This window comes from Ursus arctos, unplaced genomic scaffold (assembly GCF_023065955.2).
Source record: "Ursus arctos isolate Adak ecotype North America unplaced genomic scaffold, UrsArc2.0 scaffold_39, whole genome shotgun sequence".
NCBI lineage: Eukaryota > Metazoa > Chordata > Mammalia > Carnivora > Ursidae > Ursus > Ursus arctos.
In genome coordinates, this window is record NW_026623055.1 from 608,376 (window position 1) to 633,456 (window position 25,081).

Sequence of the window (25,081 nt, forward strand, 5' to 3'; positions counted from 1 at the left end):
GGTGACCATGTGCCCACTGCAGGGTGTCCAGTAATCCCTGCTTTGTCTCCCAAAGTGTGCCGGGAAACATCAGTGAGAACATAAGCATCTCATTTGGGGCATCTGCTCTATGATTCATACAAATTCCTATCTGAATCCCCTACAAAATCCATGTCAGCTCTTCTCCAGTGACCTCCCAAAGGCCCTCTTTTCAGCTTATGTCCTCCCTGCTGGTCAAGGGGAACTTGTATTTATTTCCGGACATTTATTCTGTGGAACAGATCTATGTGTCTCTAGGCCAATATGATACTGTTTTCATTAATATAGCGTTGTAATATAATTGGAAAGCAGGGAGGATGGTGTCTCCAGTTTTGTTCTTCTTTCGTGGATATATATAAAATTCAGGATTTTTTTTCTATTTCTGAGAATAATGTCATTGGGATGTTCATAGGAAATGCATTGAGTGTATAGATTGTTTTGGGTGGTAGGGACATTTTAATGTCATTTTTCTTGTGGAGAACTCCAGATTTAGGCATTACTTGGGGATTGTGTGTGAGGTATAAGGATGTGTCTAAGATGACACCATGTCTGTGGTTAAGAATTTGAGTTGATGAGGATAGTCCCAATGAAGCTGGAGATGTATATTTTAGCCATACGTTAAAGAGGTGGATATTTGTATTTTTTTTTATTTGCTGATTTATTTGTTTTAATTAAAAAGCATTTACTGAGCACCAGCTAAGTATCAGCAAACTCCAGGTCCTTGGTGCTGCCAGGAGCAAACAAAGTTGTGAAGATCATGGACACATGCTGGGTTTTCATCTGACTCACTGTGAAAGACAGTGATCAGATGTCCTGTGTGAAGTAGTCAGAGGGAACCATGAAGCATTTGTAGGAATAAGACATACAGTTCTATGTTAAGTGAGAGTTGTTGGATAGAAATACACATATATACTTCCATTAGCAGTGCAGGAATGGGTTAGATAAAATCACTGGGGAAAATCATTGTGTTAATATTTACAGCCTAAGTACAACCATGTCTGGCACATGGAAGGGCTAGAGAGGGATCTGGTGACTGATTAAAATACATCTCAGACTGAGCACAGAGGACGTAGGGTGCCAGGAATTTCTGGATCATGAGATGGAGTGATGTCCTTGAAACTCCCATCCCTCTGCATGTCCCCAAATGTACCGAGCCATCTGGCTGAGCCCTGAGCTTGGTGCAGGAGACCCGTTCACTCCTGGTGTCTCCCCTCAGGGCTGGGGGTTCCTGGCTGCATCCTGGGAAGGCTGTTTTGTTGACCGTCTCCTGTGGGTGCTCCCAGAGAGGAGACACGGAAGAACCACATTTCACTCCTTTATACTCCTGGTCTCTCCTTGAAGAATTCCCTGCACATTGTCATTAATGAACTCTGTCACATCAGGGGCAGAGCAGTGGGTTATGGGGACTGTTCTGCTGCGGTGGGGAGTGTCCTGACATGAGAGGGAGATGGGCTGTCCCCTCCAGCCTCCCCCATAGAGCCTGTGAAGGAGCAGCATGCCCTCTGCACTTCTGCTAACTGGGTGCAGGATACTTCCTTCCTGAGGGTCACTCAGCTGTGGCCCCAACAACACAACTTGGTAAGTGGTGGGAGGAGCACAGGGTGATTCATGCTGAGGAGGCCATGTCTCTGAAGTAATGACTGAGGTGTGGTGTCTCCTGCAGCACAGGCAGGGGTTCCTGGGGAATGAGAGGGCCCTGCCCTGTGTGGGGATGGGTGGTGAGCCAGGCAGGCTGAAGTCCAGAGTGTCTCTCTCTGTGCTCAGCTCCAGGATGTCCCTCTCAGTCAGCAGTGAGTCTTGACTCTGAGACAGCAGGGGGCGCTGTGGGCCTATCTCTGTGGGTCTGCTGGGGGGGGGGCAGTCTCACCTGGGCACCCAGACCTGGAGCCCAGCCTTGTGCCCTCTGCTCGGTGCTCACTGGGGCCCAGGAGAGGCTCCCCAGCTCTGCCCCACACTCCGCTTTCCCCAGATTCAGGCCCAGAGACCCCAGGGAAGGGAGCGATTTGCATGAAGCCTTCCTCTCTGCTCTCCCAGGAGGGGAGAGGGTAAGAGAGGCTTTGTGCAGGCCTCTCACCTGTGGGCTCAAAATCAGAGCCTGGGCCATCCCCGCCATGGCCTCGACCCCTCTTATCCTCACCCTCCTCACTCTGTGCTCAGGTGACTGGCTCTGGGAAGTAGGGGGACTGATCAGGGTGGCCCCAGACTATTTCTTGCCACTTTTTGAGAACTCCTTGTGGACAATCACCAGAGACTCACCTGTGGGTGTCTGCACTGCTCTGGCGCTGGGTCCTGGGCCCAGTCTGAGGGGACACAGGGAGCCTCCGTGGCAGGGTCTGTGGGACAGAAGGTCACTCCCCTGCCCTGGAAACAGCAAGGACGCTGGAGCACGTTACGTGGGCTGGTAGCCACAGATGCCTCAGGGTGCCCCCTACACGCTGATGCTCAGAAGCACTAGGCCCTCAGGGACCCCAGCTTGGGTCTCTGGCTCTGACGCTGGCAGCGTGGCCTCTCTGACTGTCTTGGGTCTGCAGCCTGAGGACGAGGCTGAGTGTTACCATTCAACCTGGGATGACGGCATCTACAATGACACCTTGCTATAGGCCCATGGGGACCTGAGACTCAACCCGCACCTGTTCCCCAGGGCCACTCCCATGAATGCCTGTGACAAACACACAGGGAAACCCTGGAGACCCTGGAGGGTCTGAAGGTCTGACTGTGTGAGCACAGAACAACATTACAGGATCAGTGACAGTAGCTTCCTCTCCTGCTGCTTTTTTCTAGAACCAAAACAAATGTATTAAGATAATTTGCATGTCATGCACTGATTTCAGGTGTACAATTCAGTGGTCTGTAGGGTATTTATTGAGTTGAGGAACCACCTTCAAGATCAAATTTACATTTCATCACCTGCAGAGAAACCCCAGAGCCACCCACAGTCAGGCCAGTGTCCCCCCTGCACTGAGCCTTCTATGGCCCCCAGTCACCTCAAAGCAGCTCCCTGTCCTCTGATCAGTGATGTTTGACAGGATACAGTCACCTTTTGCAGTAAATTCTCTGAGGATGGTGAGCACTAATTGATTATTTGTGTACATTTTTGCCCTTTCCATAGAGAGGTGCCCCTTCAAAGAGTGAGAAACTGGAGTAAACACGTACAGTGTATATGAACAATGGTATCTAGAGACAAGACATGTTAGTGAGAATAGACAAGGACCTGGTGAGCTGCTGAAAGCCACTGGGCTCTCAGGGCTTTGGTCCATGTGGAGATTGGTGCATTGTGACCAGAAGGGGGCGCCGTGGGTCTGCCCTGTGGTCCCTACACAGCTGTTCAGGGAGGACCACTTCACTCAAGGCAGTCTGGGCCTGTGTGCTGGGCTCTGTTCTCCCTGAGGGGGACTCAGCAGCTGTGTACACTCAGCCCTGGAAGAGTCCCCTGAGCAGGGAGTTGTGTGTGGTCTCAGCAGGTGCTTCCTCCCAGGGCTCTCCCCATGGCTGAAGCCAACCCCCATCCTCCTCAGTGCATGGTATGAGCTGCGGTCTAGCTCCAGGGCTCAGGGAAGGGGCTGGGAGGTCAGTGGATGGAGCCCATTTGCATGGACAGTCCCTCCAGTGGCAGAGGGTGGAGGACAAAAGGAGGCCTGGGGCAGCCTGGCCATTTGTGATGAGCAGGGGCTGGGTCAAGAAGGCCTTAAGCTCCTCTCACAACGCCCACATAGGAACAGGACTTGGGTAGTGGGTCCCCGTTCTCAGGCTCCATCAGACCCTCAGCCTCATATATTGAAAAGTGTTACTCTGACACCTGTCCATTGCCCATGAGGGTCTGTGTTTGCAGGTTCCCTGTCGCAGCCTGTGCTGACCCAGCTGCCCTCCCTCTCTGCATCTCTGGGATCATCCCCCAGACTCATCTGCGCCCTGAGCAGTCACTTCTGTGCTGGCAGCAATGACATATACTGGTTCCAGCAGCAGCCAGGGAGCCCTCCCCAGTATCTGCTGGGGTTCTACTCAGACGCAGATAAGCACCAGGGCCCCGGGGTTCCCAGCTGCTTCTGTGGTTCCAAAGATGCATCCGCCAATGCAGGGCTTCTGCTCATCTCCGGGCTGCAGGCTGAGGATGAGGCTGACTATTTCTGTGCTACAGCTCATGGCAGTGGGAGCAGCTACCGTTCTTCACAGGGTCTCAGATAATGAGGAAGTGAGAACTGGAACCAGAGACCTTGTCTCTCAGCCCCTTGTATTGAGAAGCTTCTGTGCAGGCTCCTGTAGGGGAGAGTCCCCTGTGGGGGGACCTGTCCTTGAGGGAGTGACACACAGACTAAGCTGCTGCCTGAGCCAGCACAGGTGTCCCAGAAGCTCTTGCAGGTGAGGTGATAGAGCCCAACTGCACATGTGCCAGGCTCTGGGATAAATGAAAAGGAATAAACACTTTGAAAGTGATTAACCTCAGTCTCTCCCTTCTGTTCTGTCTCCTTTCCTATTCCAGAGAGTGTTCTGCTTATCCCAGTCCTGGTCTTAAATTGTATGTTTAGAGTCCATATGTTAACAGGCACCTTGGTCATTTTCTCTTACTCTGAACCAGGTACAAATAGTCACAACTTCTTCAAACACACTGACATCATCCCCCTCCACAATCACCCTGTTCTTCTCTCTGTTCCGGCCTCCCCCAGGTCTTCAGTCTCTCTCTGGATCTTCAGGTCTGAACAGTCTCCACACTGGGATTTCAGAGAAAAGTGACAATGTTCTTGTTGTCACTTCCAGTCTCCAGGGTCTACCTCTAGGGAGGAGAAGTAGCAGAAATTGCACCAGCATGAATTTCCTTCATCGTCTGCTTCCTGCTCTCATACCTGGAGTGTAATTCCCACTTCCCACCAGCCTCGGTCGATCTCTGTAATATGTCAACATATGATTATATTTCCAAAATATGAATGTTCATTCAGTCTTTGAGGGTTGGCACATAGAAGCTATTGGTGTATTTAATTTTTCAACCTCAGAATGACCGAGGACCCACAGAAGATCAGTGTTGACATAGTTGACAAAGGAGAGAGTGGCTTCATACTTTAACATATACCAACGGTTTTTCTTGTGGCTGAGAATATTTGTTTCTAAAACCATCAGGACACTAACTTAGCCACACATTTTTCCTCCATCAATGAACTCCCACTCATTAGCCCCCTTCCAAGATGCCCTCTGATGGGCGCCACAAGGAGACAGCAGGGTTACATGGAGCACAGAGGAATGGCTGTGATGTGAGGATGCAAGAAAAAGAGGCTGCATGGTCACCTCCTGTCCTGTGATAACTATGACCTGAAGACTGCACAGCTGTGATATTGCTGTTTGAGGGGTGAAAATGGACAGATGCCTTCCATTCCACAAACCCAACCTTCTGACTCTGAGGATGTGTTACCAGAGTCTATCTCACCAAATTCCTCTTCCTTGTGTAGAATCCCTCTTCATGCGAGGGATGTGACCTTCCAGACACTGGCCTTCTTTAGCTCCAAGATCCAGGACCCTGGAAGTTCTTACAGGGAGCCTGCTCTGGGAATGGGATTGCATGGAGATCAAACCTCAGGGGATGGGAAAACATAAGAGGGACAGAGGGACACTTGCCCTCATGCTTGGCCTCTGAAGGAAAGCTATAGTGATAGTACATGGAGAACATTCTCATTCTGTGTGTGTGTGTGTGTGTGTGTGTGTGTGTGTGTGTGTGTGACCCCTCTCTCCTTTCTCCTGTCTCACAGTGTCCTTGAGTCCACAGTTTCCAGGCCTCTCTCTCCCTCCAGAAGTCAGGGTCAACCTGGGCGCACCCAGCCATCCTCAGCATTACAATCTCCAAGAGGCAGAATCCCTATCAGCAAGTACCACCAGTGATACTGAGGGTAACAAGATTCCTGTCACCAGGAGAGCCATGACATGTCCTGAACACCTGCTCTCCTGGGACGAGGCTGATAATCAGGAGTCACGGAGGGAATCTCTGTCGCTGTGGGCAGCTCAGCTCTGGACACTCTCTGGGCTCTAGTGTGTGCCTGAGGCTGGTCAGTACATTGATTCTGGGGAAATAGCCTGGTGATGGGTACAGGAGACACATCCTCCCAGGCTCTCGATCCTGGATGACACTCCCTCAGTCACCCTGATGATACCTCCTGTTGGCTGGACTTCTGCTGGAAAGTCTGTCCCAGGCCAGGGCCACAGGGCCTGTGATATCAGGGATACAACGCCTTTATCTCCACATTTCCACCACTCACCTGTGGGACCTTTAACAGAATCCTCTGGGTCCAGGTGGTCTTGGGTAAGAGCAATTCCTTGCTCTGCTTATGGGTGGTGGAAGGAGCACTTGCTCTATCTGGACATGATGGACACGAAGTGCAGGGATGAGAGCTGTGAGTACGACAGAGGGTGGTCTGACCTCAAACCCCTCTGTCCTGGAAGCTCTGACTGGGTGTGGGGATTCCATCACCGAGAAGGCTCTGAGGTTCAGAGGAACAAGCCCCTCATGGGGTTTCATGGGCAGCATATCCTGGCTCCGTTCTCCATTGTTGTTGCATCCATATATTTAGGTAAATCAGTACCCATATTCTCTCTGCAATAAGTACACATTTGGAAAAGGATACTCGTGATTGCACCTACATCTTCACAGGACTTTATCCTTTAGTTCAACCTATCTTATTGAGGAGGACTTTGCATAAAATAACTCAAATGCATTTTATTTTTTTTTTTTACGTTTTCTTTTTTTTTTTTTTTAAATGATTTTTTATTATATTATGTTAGTCACCATACAGTACATCCCCGGTTTCCGATAACTCAAATGCATTTTAAACACACATTGAGCTCAGCAGTGACGAATACATAACCACTGTCACTGGATCTGGGTCTGAGCATCTGCAGTTGTTACTCCTTTTCTCCTAGAATTTCTGTCAGGATTGCCCTTTGTGCTCTGAGGTCAGTGCCACACAAAGCTTTACCTGCCAGGGCTCCTGCAGACTGTGTCTGTGCTGCGAGGACAGATCTTCGGAGAGAATCTCTGCCCACAGGGTGCAGAGAACTGCTGTTTCAAGCAGGTGGAAACACTGACAGATGACCAAGATTTACAGCGTGTTTCCCTCTAGGAAGGCCCATGAGGGCTTCTACCCACAACCTGCAGAGAACCATTCCCAGTCTCCTCAGAGCTGTGGGAACGTCAGAGCAAGGGCAGATCTGGAAACCAGGGGGGAGTCACATAAGAAGAAAGTGCACAGTGTCCTTCACAGAAGGGCCGTGTGTCCATGCGGAACCATCACTGCTCTGGACTGGGTTCTTATCTAAAAGGTGTTTGTGTAGAGACGCCACCTCAGTCGTGACCCCTGAACAGCCAAGATTGCCATGGACAGACTCTCCTGAGGAGTCTGAGTAGAGCATAAAGTCTGCCCCGAGGTGATGGGAGGACACATAAGGGGAGAGCTGGCCTGTTCCTCATGCAGGAAACAATGGCCAGAGCTTCGAGGATGTAGCCACTGTCTCTGGTAGGCTCTGGTCACCTTGTGTGTCTGGTACTGGCCACCAGAGGGTGCTGGGGGCCATTTCTGAGGAGTCAGTGGTGATCAGAGCTGGGACCTGACACCTGTGCCCTCTGCTCAGGGTTTGCAGCTCTGACCTCCCCACCCCCTACCCCCACACAGCCCCTCCCCTGCCCATGCCCCTGCCCTCCTCAGGCAGAGGGACCTGACCCAGGGCCAGGGAGGGGTCAGAGAGCTGGGGTCTCATTTGCATGGACAGGCCCTCCCTCTCTCAGAGGATGAAGAGGGGAAGGGGGAGATTAGAGGAGGCTCTGCTCAGCAGTGGGGCACAGAAGTCAGGACCAGGGATGACCTGCACCATGGCCTGGTCCACTCTCCTCCTCACCCTCCTCGCACACTGCACAGGTGACTGGAGGCAGGAACAAGTAAAGGAATCCTGGGAGGACATGTGGGTTCTGCATCCTGCTCTTCTCTGCACACCCCAGCATCACTCTCTCTGTGTCTCTCCCCCTTGCAGTGTCCTGGGCCCAGTCTGTGCTGACTCAGCCATCCTCCGTGTCTGGGGCCCTGGGCCAGAAGGTCACCATCTCCTGCACTGGAAGCAGTTCCAACATCGGGGGTGGATATTATGTGAGCTGGCACCAACAGCTCCCAGGAACTGCCCCCAGAACGGTCATCTATGGTAATAGCAACCGACCATCGGGGATCCCGGATCGATTCTCTGGCTCGAAGTCTGGCAGCTCAGCCACCCTGACCATCAATGGGCTCCAGGCTGAAGACGAGGCGGATTATTACTGTGCATCGTGGGACAGCAGTCTCAGTGCTCACACAGTGCTCCAGGCATGAGGGGAAGTGAGACAAAAACCTACTTGCTCATCTGTATAGGGGGACACATGCCAGCTGTTCCTGCTCAGCTTAGCCTGTGATGCTCCTTATTCCTTTGCTGACGCCCTGGGCCCGGGTCCATCAGGGGCATTGACAGGGAGCGAGGCTCTCCTGTCACTCCTGTCCTCAGAGTCACTCAGAGCAGCCCATTCCTCAATAAAGAGTCTCCATGTGAACAGAAATTTCTTGTTTCATCAGCTGGAATGTTTTACTTCTAGCCTGGACCACAGCACTCCCCATGTGGTGTTTGAAGAATAACTCAGTCCTGTAGCATCAGAAATTATTATCTACTTGTTTATAAACTGTACTGCTGCCTAGTTTTGTCTTATTTCTGATTCTTTGAGAAATAGATGCTCACTTAGAATTGTAAAAGTATTTTAAAAATCCCCAAACTTTGTCTATAGAAAAAAAGTGCACGTGAATGTTTATAACAGTTTCATTGCTCATCACTAAAAACTGATAGCAACCAGAATTCTTTCCACAGAGATTTACTCCAGGTTTATATCTAATCACTAAAACATGGAACTGATTGGAGATCCCAGCAAATAGGCAGCACATTTATAAAGAGGGATATAATGCATAGTATGGTTAAAGTTACATCACATATGGGAGCAGCGAACACTCTGGAGAGAGTGCAAACATCTGCAGTTTCTTGGAGGATAAAAGAGACAACAGAGTTGATCATGTGAACAAAGGAAAATGTTTCTGAGCAACAGAATGATTCGATAAGATGCTGCCACAGCACTGAAATGACACTATGACACTGTCAGAGTCACTGAACACTGTATAGCCACATGGCAGAACCCAAAGTGTGCAGGTACAACTCATTTGGGAGGTTTGGTTCCCGGGATGACATGTAGACTGTGACAAACCCACGTACCTGCAGCACAGACGTGTGAGCTCAGCTCAGCGTGGGGCTCAGGGGACATGCTGAGCTGAGTGATGGTGAACATGAGTGGAACCCGTCAGTGTAAAATCACAAGAGACTGCGTGTGAGCTCTGTGCTCTAGTAGGTAAGCTCGTGTCCTGTGGGGAAAAGGCAGATTATGTTTATGGGGCTGCACTGCATCCTGGAATCGAACAATCAAGTCAGTGGATTGGTGGTGGTGGAGCCAGATTTCTCACGTTAGGAATGGAAGTTCACAGACATAACCAGGGAAGGAGGCTTGAGTGAAGCATGTGGTCATGGGTTACAGTTGGAGCTGGTAGCTTGGAATCCTGTGTCGTTTGACGGAGACAGATAATCACCTGTGGAAACGGTCACTGCTCTGTGCACGTTCCCAGGTTAGTTGACTCATATAGAAGTCCTCAATCTGTCAGCTGAGCGGGAGAACAAGCAGAGATGCCCTGTAGCCATGAAGTGCACTGTCCCAAATACCGCTCTCTAACACTGTTGTCCTGGAGGAAACGTGGGCTTCTTTGGAGAAATCTTAATCCCCAGACCAGGAATTCCACAAGGTGAGTGTGGAGCACCTTCTAGTGTCAGAGAATGAAGAATCCTTCAAGTCAAACACAAGCACATCAGCACACCCAGCACACACACACACACACACAGACACACACATGACAGGGTGTGTCAAGGAGCTCAGGAGCCAACTTAAAATGCTTCCATTTTGTAAAACTGGAAAGACGTGAGCAACCAAATAAATGTAATAGTATCAGGTTATAACTCAAAGCCTAAAATAGCTGTCCATGGTCCATATTGTTCATTGTTTGAACAAATGCATAAATGGAGGAAGAAGAGACACATTCCAGCCCAGAGATTTCATGTAACAGGCGCAAACATTTAGCATGAAGGGTGTCGGGCATGATCCCTGCTCAGCAAGTGTGGACAAAGTCACCCAAACAAGGAGAGTCTGAGAAAGTGTCCCAGTGAGAGAAGATGAAGGAAGCGTCACAACTAAATGCCACAGAGAATCCTGGACTGGATCTTAGAACAGCATAGGGACATTAGGTAAAAACTAAGAGAATCTGAATAAAATGTGAATAAACCATGGTTGTTAATTGTTATGGGTTGAACTGTAAATTCATCAATTCATGTGATGAAAGTTCTAAAAAATCTTGTATTTCAGAATGTGATCTTATGTGGACATGGGGTTGCTGCAGATGTAGTCAGCTGAGGTGAGGCCAGTAAGGTTTACTCTCATGTGTCATGGATTGTATTTCTCTCTCTTTGGTTTTCCTCTGACTCTTTGATTGAAATGTTGCTGAAATGCATCACAGTATTTTAGAGAACAGAACCTAGGAATCCAACCTTCATTGTCAAAGAAGGCCCTCATATTACAGAAAAAATAGAGAAAATGCAGTTTTTTTATTACTGTGAATCCATGAAGGCATTTACCAAATGAACACCATGAAGCCTCGATCTTGGTGGGATGCCTTGTTCTGGGAGCCCCTTGATGTAGGAGTGGAGAAAGAAGTTCTAAGAAGAGGGAGGTCTCTTCTACAGTGTAAGGATTTATTTCCATCCTCATACTGAGAATACCTACAAAACCAGACTAATAAAAAGGAAAATGAATCCTAAGTATATCAGAGTGACACAAGACTTACTGAATTCCCAGGTTAACCGTAAAAGGAAAATGAAAACTAGAGTGGGAGGTGTGAACAGTGAACACATTTTTGTTGATAGTATTTTAGTCTCATGACCAATGCAGACATCAAATGCCAGGGCCTGTGCCTTGGGGGTTATGGGAAGTTCCAGGAGACTCGTAATACAGCAACACCAACATTAGTCTCACTGTAAGGATGGAGACTTTTATCAGGTGTGAACCTGCAGTGAACTCTGGGAAACATTAGGCCACGGAGTGAGTGTATCCTTACAAAATTCTCTTTCTATGCCTTTCCCAGAAACAGCCCTTACAATTTCTGCAAAGCAGCCCCACTGTCCCCTGCTCAGTGACACAGCTGCCCTGATGCACAGCTGGGTCATCCAGCTTTGTCTAGAAAGTCCTGTAATTACATATGCACATATTTCCATCTCCCATGGAACAGGGCTCCTCCTGGAGTGAGAAATTACTGTAAATGAGCACAAAGATTGGAAACATAGTACAGGTCTGCCCAACATTGGAAAGTTCTCTTTACATCACTTAGCTTTTATGGAACATTTACATTCATAGCAGCTTTTAGTGAGAAAAGAAATCTGAAGCAGATTTTCAGTTTCACAAAAACATAAGTGCCCACATAGTCCCTAGTATTAGTTGTGCAGGAAGCCTCTATAGGACAGTGCAAACCCAGCAGCATGAGGGGGTGCCTTCCAGCGCCTTCCCTGAGATCTACACACAGCAGCTCAACAACAGGCCACCAGAGCTGTGACCCGTGTGTGTTATCATATGTGCTTTCCTCCTTTTTGATGGAGATCTGACAGCAAATTGTGTCCTTTGGGATTAGAGAAGCCTAAGAAAAGTTAATTACCCTTTGAGTCTGGAAACATGCAAAGATTATCATATCAATTAATGTTACATACTTCTTTGCCTCATGTCATTGGGGCTGCCTAAGGTTTGTTGGGAATGATGTACATTCAGACAGCAGGGGAAACATGCCCTAAGACTTGGTCCGCGGATGTGTGTATCCACAGGGATGTGGTGAGCTGCAGAAATCAGCTGGGCTCTCAGGGCTTTGGGACACAGGGACTGCTGAGCCCGTGACCAACAGGGGGCGCTGTGGGACTGCCCTGTGGTCCCTACTTGGCTGCTCCTTGAGGAACTTTCACTGAAGGGAACTTGGCCTGGAATTGGGGTCTGTGCTCCCTGATGGGACTCAGCAGCTGTGTCCTCTCAGCCCTGACAGGGTCCCCTGAGCAGGGTCCTGTGTGTGGTCTCGGCAGGTGCTTCCTCCCAGGGCTCTCCCCAGGGCTGAAGCCAACCCCATCCTCCTCAGTGTGTGGTGTGAGCTGAGCTCCAGCACCAGGGCTCAGGGAGGGGCTGGGCATCACTGGGTGGAGCCCATTTGCATGGACAGGCCCTCCTGGGACAGAGGGTGGAGGAGAAAAGGAGGCCTGGGTCAGCCCAGCCCACTGTGGGGACCAGTGTCTGTGTCACCATGGCCTGGACCCCAGTCCTCCTCGTGCTCCTCTCCTATTGTACAGGTAGGGACAGGCCTCGGAGAAACTGGCAGCTCTCAAAGTCACTCTTCCTAAGTCAGCATCTTGATAAATTTCTCCCTGTTTCTTGTCCCATTAACCACACTGTGTTGGCAGGTTCCCTGTCACAGCCTGTGTTGACCCAGCGGCCCTCCCTCTGCATCTCTGGGATCATCCACCAGACTCACCTGCACCTTCAGCACTGGGTTCAGTGTTGGTAGATACCAAACGTACTGGTTCCAGCAGCAGCCAGGGAGCCCTCCCCGGTATCTGCTGAGGATCTACTCAGACTCAGATACACACCAGGGTTCCGGGGTCCCCAGCCGCTTCTCTGGCTCCAAAGATGCCTCGGCCAATGCAGGGCTTCTGCTCATCTCCGGGCTGCAGGCTGAGGACAAGGCTGACTATTTCTGTGCTACAGCTCATGGTGGTGGGAGCAGCTACCGTTACCCACAGCATCTCAGATAAGGAGGAAGTGAGATAAAAATCCCTCCAACAGCAGGTCTTTTCTCTGAGTCTCTTTTCTTGAGAAGCTTCTGGGGAGGCTTCTGTAGGAGAGAGTCCTGGTGGGAGGACCTGACCTGGAGGAGGGAGGATTGACACACAGACTATGCTGTCGCCTGAGCCAGCACAGGTGTCCTGGGAGCTCACCTAGGTGAGGGTTAGTGCCCACCTGCACATGCACCACGGTTTGGGGTAAATTAAAAATAATAATAAATATGCAGTGACTTTACGTATATGTAGGAGTTTTGGCCACCAGCCCCATGATCAAACTGACAAAATTCCATCACTTGCTGAGAAACCCCCAATGCACCAGCAGTCAGACCAATGTCCCCCCCAGACTCCCCACTTTGTGGCCCCTAGTTCCTTCCCGTCTGCAGTCAGCTCCCTACTGTGCACATTTCACAGGTACTGAACCACAGAACAGGCGCCATTGCAGTTGCTCCATTCACTGGCAGGAGCAGCGTGTGCACTGCTGTGGGGACGTCAGCGCCACCGTCTGTAAATATGCGGATAACGTCATGTATGTACATGTCACCCTTGCGAGGAGAACTTGCTGATTTATCTGGACGCTTCCAATTTAAATGCATAGGAAGTTGAAATGTTCATGATCTGTGTTTCCATAGTGGTCTATAAAATATTCAAGGGTTTCAATATTTTTCATTTTTATTTTCTGATATCAAATATCCCTTATCAAGTTTTTTGTGGGTGGGGTTTCTTAAAAATAAATAATTTAGCCAGTGGTTGTTTTATTCTGTTTGAAAAATAATATTACGTGTTAATTAAAAATTTTTTTCTAGTTATTTTGTTTTACTTGTCATGGGAGTTGGGCTGTGTCTCCCTCCTGTTTTGCTATTTTCCTGTGACTGGCCGATGCTAAATGTCTCCTTCCCCTCTTTTCCCATCACTGTGGTGTTCCCAGGGCTCCAATCCTGAGGTTCTCACCCCATCTGCCCACAGCACTGCCTCTGAGACCTCCAGTCTCCCTGGTCGCCCTGGATGCCCGTCCTGTGGTTGGGGCTCGGGTCTCCCCCTCGCTGTCCCATGTCTTCACACTCAGGGAACTTTCTCCTTCATGATGGTTCAGGCCACTGCTAGCTTCCCCTTCTGTTTCCCATAGATATTTTGGAACTGACTTTTCTTCCGACTGAAGCTCATGATTTATGGAGTTAGTGTGGGAGCAAGGCCGTCCGGGTCTCTGGTTTGTTTGTGCATTTATGTATTCATTTGTTTTCATTTACAGGACCTGAGAAGTTGTTGTGTGATCTATCTCATGCGTTAATATGGTAGGAATCTTGTGTAGTTTCCTGTCTTCTTAATTGTGGAGGTGTTTTCAAGAGGTATGATTTCTGTGCAGTGCAAGTATATTGCATACATTTATACTTTTGGAAAGGATTCTTCTTCCCTAATACCCTGGATGAAATTGGATCCTCTCAAAGAGCATATATTGACATCGTAGCCCTTAGGAGCTAAGAATGTGACTTTGTTTGGAAATGGGGTTGTCGCAGATGTAATTAGTAAAGGTGAGGCGATAATGGGGTGGGGTGGCCTCCTAACCCAACATGGCTGGTGTGCTTGTAACAAGACAGCCAGACGGAGACAGGACGGGCACTGTGGGGAGGTGGAGGCAGAGACTGTGGGTCTGCAGCTGCAGCCGGCGAATGCCCACACTGACCCGCATACCTCTCATGGCTGTGGAGAGGCAAGAAGAATGCCTCTGCAGGTTTCAGAGGGAACACGGCCAGCTCTGCAGACCTTGGGGCTGTGTGAGAACAGCAGAAATGCATTTCTACTGTTTTAAGTCACTCAGTCTGTGGTACTGTGTTACGGCAGCCCTAGAAAAAGAATATACCTAAAATCAATATATATAAACATAGGAAAGGTCACTCAAAAGTGGAGAAATACAACTTAACAATGAAATTATTTCTCAGTGATAAAATTGGTAAATATTAACATTGATTTTATCCTCTGTAATAAGTGTGCTGAGTAGGAACTCCATACGTTTTTGGTGAGGGTATAAGTTGGTGAATCAGTTTTGGAGCATAAATTTAAAATTTTTACCAAATACTAAATATATATATGGTTTGCATTCGTGTTACATTTTTAGAAGTCAATTATGAATGAAAAGTATCTAACTAATACACTCCAAAATGAATATCCAGGCATATCTAGTTTAGAGATGTTACAATAACAACAATTGAGATCAACATGAATATTTCTCCATGGAAAAGTGGCCAAATTATGGTAAATTATCCTATGGAATAATGACAAACTATGAATCAAAATTAGAACATGTCCATGCTTTTCAAACAAATATTGATTATAGTTTATATGTGAAAGACAGTCATGGAGCGCTGGAACTACACAAAAAGCATAATTATGTTATGTTTTATATATTATATATATACACACATATATATATATACACACACACATATATATATATGAAATACATGTAAATGTATACATATATATATGAAATACATTTAAATGTGTATATATATATAATTACTAGACCACATTCTTGAAAGTGTTATCAGTTGTCCATTCAGGAAGAAGTAAGTGTCTGTGGAACAGAGGAGTTGGTTGTCAGTGGTTGGTATCATATCAATATTATAGGCCATTTATAGTAATATTATTTAATATCATTCCTTTTACTGAGAAAATTGTAAAAGTAGGCTAAAAATACCCTAAATGTATCAGGGAGCCAATACAAAATGACTTTTGTGAGGGTAATATTCAAGAATAAGTGAGAACCTATTGAAGTTTTCAAGGACAAAAAACATGATATTCTCACAGCAAAGACAGCGATAAAGACAAAATACATACCACGGGGGCAGGTGAACCAGCAGGAGACCCTGACAACAACAACAATATCCAAATAAGCCTGCTTGTAAGGGTAACTCAAGTAGAATTATTACCAGGGTTGAACCAGTGGGCTTCTCTGGGGGACTTTAAGCCTTGAGCTTTGTTCAAGGGCATTATGTCCCAGTTGTGAAGCCAGGGGCCAGGCAGAAGGAAACTGAAATATCAGGTGATCCTGAAATATCTCCTAACATAAATGTTTCAGTTAGTTGTCTCGCTGAGGGGACTGGTGACCTGGAAAAATGTATAGCTCAACCCCACACCAGCAGGGGGCGGAGGTGGGCTTCTCCTGAGGGCTCAGGGTCCGGGCCAGGAAGACCAGCAAAATCTATCACTGACCTTTGCACACTTGGAAAAGCAGGGTCCTCACTGTGGGTGACTTTCCTGCACCTGGGCCCCCAGGGGCCACAAGAGCCCTCAGCTCAGATTCACACATGCCTCATATTTTGTCCTCCACTGCATCACAGAGTAAATTGTCTAGAACTGATTTTCTTGGAAAGATAGTTGGACAGGACCATCACATAACAAAAATACATTTGCTTTATGAACTCAAGCTGTAATGGTCCCTGGGCAAAGGATAGGACACACAGCGGTAGGGACTGTCTCCATGCCAGCAAATAGGCCTCAGCAAGCAGAGCTCTGGGGCTTCTCCACCATGGCCTGGATTCTTCTCTTTACCTCCTCACTGAGTGAATAGAGAGTTTCCTTTAGGGGAAAGTGAACAGATAGGGGGGTGACAAAGGCATTGGCTCTGCTTTTCACTCCTGTCATCTGGGTAGAGATCTTTGTCTCGATTCTTTCTGCCACCTTCTGATCTGAGTTCCAGGGTCCTAGGTCAGATGGGGCCCATTCTGCCCTCCACAGTGTTTAAGTCTTTGTAGAAAAAACATAGTTTATAATATATATATATTAAAATAGAGGGTGTGTTGCATTCTAGCAAATCAATGGAGGGAATACAACCCAAAAGAAGAGTATCCAATGTGAAAATTAGAGGAAAATCTCATTTATGAACATAGCTAATATTTGCACAAATGACTCAAAATATGAGCTACTAGAAGCCATGTTATCGGGGAGCCTGGGTGGTGGTTACATGTCTGCCTTTGGCTCAAGTCATGATCTTGGGGTTCTGGGATCTAGCTCCTCATGGGGATCCCTGCTCAGGGGGTGCTTACTTCTCCCTCTCTCTCCTAACCTCCCCCCACCACTTGTGCTCTCTTGCTCTTGCTCTCTTTGTCGTAACAAGAAAATCTTTTTAAAAAAAATCCATTTTATCTTAGGAAAATTGACCTTGAGCATCAGGGAGAATTTGGGCTGAGACTGGGTTGTGTGAGGAATATGGAATGTGGGGGATCAGATATGATGCGGCATGGACCGTGGATCAGATGCCCAAACAGGGTAGAGCTCCTGAGCTCCCAGTGTTGGTTCCCTGACCCTCTCTGGAAGAAAGCAGTGGAGTCACTAGACACACTGCAGGGGACACACACATCTCTAGAGTGACCTGGTCAGCCTGCAGTAGCATCCCCTCAGAGATACAAGCCCTGCCCAGAGGAAGCTCCTCCCTGACTCATGCAGGACCACACAGGACCCAGAGGGGTGCTGCTCTTTCTACTTCCTGCATGTGAGGGGCTCCTGGGATCCTGGTGTTTCTCCCATGTCCAGCCTATCAACCCCACCATTCTGCTCTGGCTGCAGATCCCACCCAGACCTGACCCATAGGAAAGTGAATAGGACCCTGGTGTCTGGGGAATGCCTGGGAAAATGTGTCCAGGGGGGCACCCTCAGGGACCCTTGCTGCTAGTTATGACGTCCATGTGCTCATGATGAAATAAACATGTCATAGGTGCCTGAGCCCTTTATCTGCCATCATATCACAGTTGTTATTTCATTCTGATCTTTTTCATTCATTCCAAATACCTTTGAGTATGAATACTGCTCCTCACCACAAAATTTGATAGATATGAAATTATCTATTGTATTCTAAAGTGTCAGGGATGCATTAGTGTAATAGGAACATCACTTAGTACACGTTCTTTTCTCTGACATGAGTTGGGGCTCTCAAACACAAGAAGAGAAAGGGAAAATAATCATGCAGGATTTAACTAACCAACAATTTAGTAGTGGTTCCAAACTGAATACCAATCATTTTTATATCTCAAAAGAACACCAGCCCTCAGCCACATCTTCCCTATTTCTGGAGACACTTTACCCCCCTGCCACTCCTCCTTCCACCCAGTCCCTTCCCCAGCCTTCCCAGTCCCTCTGATCCTCAGCAGAGCACAAACAGAACTGGAGTTCAAAAACCTCCATGACGGTCACACCCACTTGTTCTTCCAGTGTCTTTTTCATTTCTTATAAAGACATACATGTCCATATGTTGTTATACCTGATGGGGCAAACTGTCTCATGATTTCATGGTGACCCTCTGTCTTTTATCCACAAAACTTGCAGGTACATTGAAGCTACTTCTTATAATTGATGGTTTCTTAGAACAAAGGAGGGTGTTTGCCCCAGCCTGGCGGGGCTGCTCAGTGTGCTGCCCCCATCCCTGTTTGACTCTCGCTTAGCAACTGCAGACAGGGTCCATGACTGAGTCAGAAGAGACCACCATCCCTACATTCCTCAGCCATGGGCTTTGAGATTCCCTGTGTCCTCATTTCTGGAGGACTGACTGCTAAGATCTTCCCAGGAGACAAAAAGGAGTAGCCCTGGGAAAAGAGAATGTTCCAGGGTTAGATTTGCGGAAACCTAGAAGCAGGGCCAGGAGATGGAGCACACACCTATCTCCTCATTCAGCTTTCAGGCTTCCCAACAATGAACCTTGGGACAGAGGTCAGCAAGGTCATTGAGGATGTGATTTGGTGAAAGATGCCCCCCTGACACTTAGTGTCCCAGGTCACCCTGCAGTCATTGGAATGTGTGAGGTCACAGCATCTTCTCCTTTCAAGATATCCCAGGGGTCCTATGGGGAACCCTGGGGCACAGAGAGAGAAGAAGCTTATTTGCATGAAGCACCTTCTCCTCCTAATAGGTCTGGAGACATGAAAAGGTCCAGGGACACCCGACTCCAGCTCAAGATTCTGTGAGGGCCGCACACTGTGAGGGTCCCCAACATGGCCTAGTTGGTGCTTCTTCTTGGGCTCCTTGCATATGACTTAGGTCAGGACTCTGTGGGAGGCACATAAAAGCAGGGTCTCAAGTGCTTCTTGTTTCCCATTACACCTTTCTCTCCTGTTGGTTATAGAAGCAGATTCTCACGCTGTGGTGATCCAGGAGCCATCCCTGTCAGTGTCTCCAGGAGGGACAGTCACACTCACTTGTGACCTCAGCTCTTTCTCAGTCTCTGCTAGTAACTCCCGTCGCTGGTTCCAGCAGACCCCAGGCCAGGCCCCCTGCATGCACATCTACAGCACAAGCTGCCACCCCTCTGTTGTCCCTGAGCACTTCTCTGGATCCATCTCTGGAACAAAGCCATCCTCACTATCAGGATGGTCCAGTGTGAGGATGAGGCCGACTATTGCTGTTTGCTGTCTGTGGGTGGTGGTCTTTACACAGTGATTTACATCCATGAGGAAGTGCAGCCAGAACCTCCCCAAGTGCTCAGAATGGCTCAGCCTCAGAGGCGGGAGAGAAAGGAGGGGGTTATGGTCACCAGCACCCTGGGAAGGGAAGCCCCCTGGCCTCATTCTCCCATTTCTAGGTTCATGGCCAAGTGTGCCCCATCCTGAGTATCTCAGGGTGTGTCCATCTTTCCAGTGTGACCCTCCCAGACTGTGCTTCCCCTTCCACCTGCCTACAGTGTTGAGTGGGGGCTCAGTTCCATTATATATGGATTAATACTGAGATTCAATGTGCTGCTACCAAGAAGGACTATTATAACTCTATTCATTTACTTGATAATGGGAGGGAAATTAATATTTTTTTAATTGGAAGCTTGATAAAAACGCGATGCTCCATCCTAGACCTTCTAAATCTGAAACCTGTGTTGGTTTTCATAGATCTACATTTAACAAGTCCTCCAGGAGATTTGTATGAACGCTGATGTTTGAGAAGCATCTGTTCTTTTATATTTATGGAATTATTTCTGAAAATATCTCTTTAGAGTGCCATGAGAATAACATCTTTTGACTCAATCATTCTCCAAATCCCACTGAAGACCAAAGAACACTGAGAAACAGATTCAAAATCTCAGTCCACTGGTGGTCACAACATCCCGCTGTGGCACAATGCATGCTGGGAGACAGAGTGAGGGACAGTATGTGCCCAGTGGACGTAGATTTGTAATTTGGCCTGGAAACTGTATGACCTGAGCATTACGGTCCCTGACTACAATGGGCTCCCAGTGAAATATCGAGAGACACAGGATAGCATAACAGTATGTATTCTGTTTGGTCCCCCCACCACTAAATGATCTTGTGCAATACTTGACATTATACTTGGATGGTTTCTACTATTTCTGTTTCAAAATACACCATCTGTATTAAAAATTACTAAACAATTCTGAAAATTAAATTACTAGTTTATCTTACATCCACAATGATAGGAAAGTTACAGCCAAGTAAAACACAGCCCCAGGCATAATTTATGCTCAGTAGATTTTGATCAAGGAATGAGGCAGCACTTTGTTAAACTCATGCTTTCCAGCAATTACATTGAATTTGTTCATCACTTTAGTTGACACCTTCCCACAAAGAAAACTTCGGGCCCAGAGGGCTTCACTAGAGAATTCTATCAAGCATTTAAGGAGGAAATGATGAAAATACTACAGAGATACCGAGGAGGTAAGAAGAAACTTGAATATATGTTATACATCTAGTTTTTTCTCTGATATTATAACCAGATAAAATTTTCAAAATAAAGGCAATTAAGAATCAATATGCTTCATAGACATGGGGACCAGAATATAACAAAATTCTTGCAAATTCAATCTAAAAACGTATCAAAGGGCGCCTTGGTGGCTCAGTTGGATAAGCGTCTGACTCTTGGATTTGGCTCAGATCATGATATCATGAATGATAAGATTGTGCCCCATGTTGGGCTTCACATTTCAGTCTGCTTGAAGATTTTCTCCCTCTGCCCCACCTCTCGCTCTTTCTCTCTCAACATAAACAAATAAACCTTAAAAAAATTCCTAATATATCAAAGATGGTCATTTTAGACACTTAGGGTTTGTGAAACATTTGATAGTCATCATAATTCACTCTATAAGAGAATAAATTAAAAATATAATCATCTCCATAAATGCACCTATATTCACCTGAAACCATTCATCTAGAGGCATACAGATCAAGAAGCAGAAATAAACTACATTATTCTTAGGTGATATGATCATTTATGTAGAAAATACAAAATTGACATGAAAAGAAAAATCTCAAAACAAGTAAGCAATTACAACAAAGTTTCAGAATGCACACTTAATATAGAAAAATTAAGTGCTTACCCATTAACTACCATTGAGCGAGTGAATTGTAAAATATACACAATTTATATTAGCACCAAAAAAGGGGATATTCTTAGGTATAAATCAAACTTAGTAATATGTGCAAAATCTATATAAGGAAAATAACACAGTTCTGTTTGTTTCTCAGAGTCCATAGTCTCTCATGCTTCATTCCCCCTTCTGATTACCCCCCCTTTCTTTATCCCTTTCTTCCCCTACCGATCTTCCTAGTTCTTATGTTCCAGAGATGAGAGAAATCATATGATAATGAGAAACAAACTGAGGGCTTCAGAGGGGAGGGAGGTGGGGGAATGGATAGACTGGTGATGGGTAGTAAGGAGGGCACGTATTGCATGGTGCACTGGGTGTTATACGCAACTAATGAATCATCGAGCCTTACATCGGAAACTGGGGATGTACTGTATGGTGACTAACATAATATAATAAAAAAATTTAAAATAAAAATTAAAAAAATAAAATAAAATATACTGTGAAAAAAAAGTGAAATAAAAATAACACAATTCTGATGAATGAAATGAAAGAACTAAATAAATTGAGAGATACTCTATGTTCGTTGGTGAGAAAGCTCATTACTTTCAGGATATCAGTTCTTCCCAAGTGGATGTGTAGATTTAACGCAACCCTTAAATCCCAGCCAGATATTTTGTAAATACTGAGGAATTGATTCTAAAGTTTATGCAGAGAGGGAAAAGATCCAAATTAGTAACATAACATTGCAGGGGAAGAACAAAGTTGGAAGACTGACACTTGAACTTGAAGACTATTATAAAGCTACAGTATTCAACATCAGTAGAAGACCAGTAGAGAACTATAGATCACATTGTGTTATACTTTGTGTCTGCCCTGCTTTCACAGATGCTGAATGTGGCCAGAATGTGGGCGTCTACCATGATCTCCAGGGGAAACCCATCTCCTTCCGAGAGAACCTGGTGTGGAGAACATGGGACGGAATGAGTTCAGGGAGTCCAAGGACAAAGGATGGATGAGGCTGGGGCAGGGGACAAGGGGCAGAGCTGAGAGGTGGGCAGGGAAGTGTGCAGGCCAGAGCAGGAAGGAATCTTAGGGGTGGGAAAGGCTTGGGTGTTGAGCAAATAGCTGTGAGGAGTCACTGCAGGGGTTGGAGCCATGGGGGGACCTGCCTGACCTGAAGGAGAGGGACCCCTCTGAATGCCTTGAAGAGAGTGTTTCTGAGGGGAAGTGGGTGATTTTGGTCATAGACCTTTGACTTAAGGTCCCTGTGAGTCTATAGAGATTTGGTGACTATTTGCACACAGAGCTGATCTGGTTTGGGGGCCCTGTGAGAACATGATTTCTGCACCCCCTTTCCCAGGCATATGGAAACAACAACAAAACATCACATTCATCTTCCTACTGAAGGAAAGCAATGGGTAGGAAACTACAAGTGGAAAATAAATTTAGCTACAATATAAACAGTTTGTGAGGCAACAAAGACAGAATCCTGACAAGAATTTGGAAGCAGAAATACTCAGAAACCAAGAATTTAGGAGATATATCTCACTTCCAAACATAAAGAAATATGTCTAATATTCACCAGTAAGTGTTCAGTCAGGCAAAGCTGATAGCTTTTCAGAAATCACTCGGTCATATCTGATCCCGATCAAATTGTAACAGCACCACATGACCTTTGAAATGTATGCTGAATTGATGTCGTGAGGGTATGTCACTGAGCTGACTTCCTGGAAAATGTCCAGTCTCTACCGTTCCCTGAAGATCCCCTGCAAGACCCTCAAACCAGCTACACTGTCCTCTGATCAGTGATGCTTGACAGGATACAGTGACATTTTGCAGTAACTTCTCTGAGGATGGTGAGCACTAATTGATTACTTGTGTACATTTTTGCCCTTTCCATAGAGAGGTGTCCCTTCAGAGCATGAGAAACCTGAGTAATCACGTACAGTGCATACGAACAATGGTATCTAGAGATAAGTCATGTTAGTGAGAATAGACAAGGACCTGGTGAGCTGCTGAAAACCACCGGGCTCTCAGGGCTTTGGTCCAGGTTGAGATTGGAGCATTGTGACCAGAAGGGGGCGATGTGGTACTGCCCTATGGTCCCTACACAGCTGCTCAGAGATCCCTTACCTAAGAGAGTCTGGGCCTGTGTGCTGGGCTCTGTGCTCCCTGATGGGGACTCAGCAGCTGTGTCCTCTCAGCCCTGAAAGACTCCCCTGAGCAGGGTCCTGTGTGTGGTCTCAGCAGGTGCTTCCTCCCAGGGCTCTCCCCAGCGCTGAAGCCAACCCCCATCTCAGTGTGTGGTGTGAGCTGATGTCCAGCACCAGGGCTCAGGGAAGGGCTGGGCAGTCACTGGATGGAGCCCATTTGCAGGGACAGCGCCTCCAGGGGCTGGGGGTGGAGGAGAAAAGGAGGGCTAGGGCAGCCCAACCCACTGTGGGGACCAGTGTCTGTGTCACCGTTGCCTGGACTCCTGTCTTGCTCATGCTTCTCTCCTGTTGTACAGGTAGGGACAGGCCTCAGAGCACCTGGGCTGCCCTCAAATTCATTCTTCTTATTGTGAGAATGTTGGGAAGTTTCTCCCTGTCTTGCCCCATTATCCACACTGTCTTGGCAGGTTCCCTGTCCCAGCCTCTGCTGACCCAGCCACCCTCCCTCTCTGCATCTCTGGGATCATCTGCCAGACTCACCTGCACCTTCAGCACTGGGTTCAGTGTTGGCAGCTACTAAACATACTGGTTCCAGCAGGGAGCCTTCCCTGATATCCTTGATATCTCCTGAGAGTCAGCTCATTGTCAGACAACACAACAGGGATCCCAGTCCCTCATTGCTTACTGGATTCAAAGATGATTCCACCAGTTAAGGTGTCTGACATCTCTGGACTCCAGCATAAGGACCAGGTGACTATTACTGTGATAAATGCCAAGACAGTGTTAATGTTAACACAGTACTTCAGATCCATAAGGTCAAGAGACAAAATCTCCCCCCACTCTGGGAGTCTGGTGACATCACACAGGTGGCTCAGGGGATGTCTTCTGTTGTCAGATCTCCAACAGACGCTTAGTTTTTATGGAACCAGATGATTTGACAGTGGCATATTCCTTAAGTTAAAATTTCAGACTGATAACCTGTTCTCACCATGTTCATGTTTTCAAAGGCAAACTGGCTTGCTCAGAGATAAAAATTACTCAGTGGAGATGTCAGAGGATAAGAGATGTTGATTCCAACTCTGTCTCTAGGGATGGATCACAGATACTTTTGTTCAGAGTGCTTCAATTTGGGCTTCAGGTTATAAAAACAGCATGCAGAAATAAATGCTCTATATAGAAACATTAAACCATCAACATATAAGAATATAGTCAATGCCGTTTGTAATGGGCATAACTATGAATTTCTTGAAGAGAAATTTTAGGGAAAGTAAAAGTCCTGTACTTGGAAAACTACAAAACATTGTAAGAGAAATTGGAGAAAACTTGGATAAATGACTAGATATTTCTTCCTGGTGGATCACAAAGCTGAATGTGTCTGAAGTAACAATTCTTTCTACATTTTTCAGCCAGTAGCTGGTGTCAGTAGCTTCCTGGCACAAAACAAATAAAGATATGGAATATCTCTCACAAATAGAGACTGAAAGAATCTTAAAAAAAATTAGAAAACAGAATTCAGTTTTATCTATCTATCTATCTATCTATCTATCTATCTATCTATCTATCTATCATCTATATCAAGAAGTGCATTCTGTGATCAAACGGGGTTTATTACAGGTTTATTACAGGTAGCAAGGACAGTTTAACATTCAAAAATTAATCAGTATAATGA

General features: G+C 46.8%; 1 pseudogene and 2 gene segments (V, D, J or C); all 3 read left to right on the forward strand.

The window, feature by feature from the left end:
- Positions 1 to 2,129: 2,129 nt before the first annotated feature.
- On the forward strand, positions 2,130 to 4,200 carry LOC125281864 (probable non-functional immunoglobulin lambda variable 5-48). The segment is given in 2 exon segments: positions 2,130 to 2,175; positions 3,848 to 4,200. Coding segments are annotated over 2 exon segments (399 nt in total).
- A 3,649-nt stretch (positions 4,201 to 7,849) lies between these two features.
- On the forward strand, positions 7,850 to 8,348 carry LOC125281865 (probable non-functional immunoglobulin lambda variable 1-50). The segment is given in 2 exon segments: positions 7,850 to 7,907; positions 8,020 to 8,348. Coding segments are annotated over 2 exon segments (387 nt in total).
- A 4,077-nt stretch (positions 8,349 to 12,425) lies between these two features.
- LOC125281866 (probable non-functional immunoglobulin lambda variable 5-48) lies at positions 12,426 to 12,933 on the forward strand (annotated as a pseudogene).
- Positions 12,934 to 25,081: the final 12,148 nt, after the last annotated feature.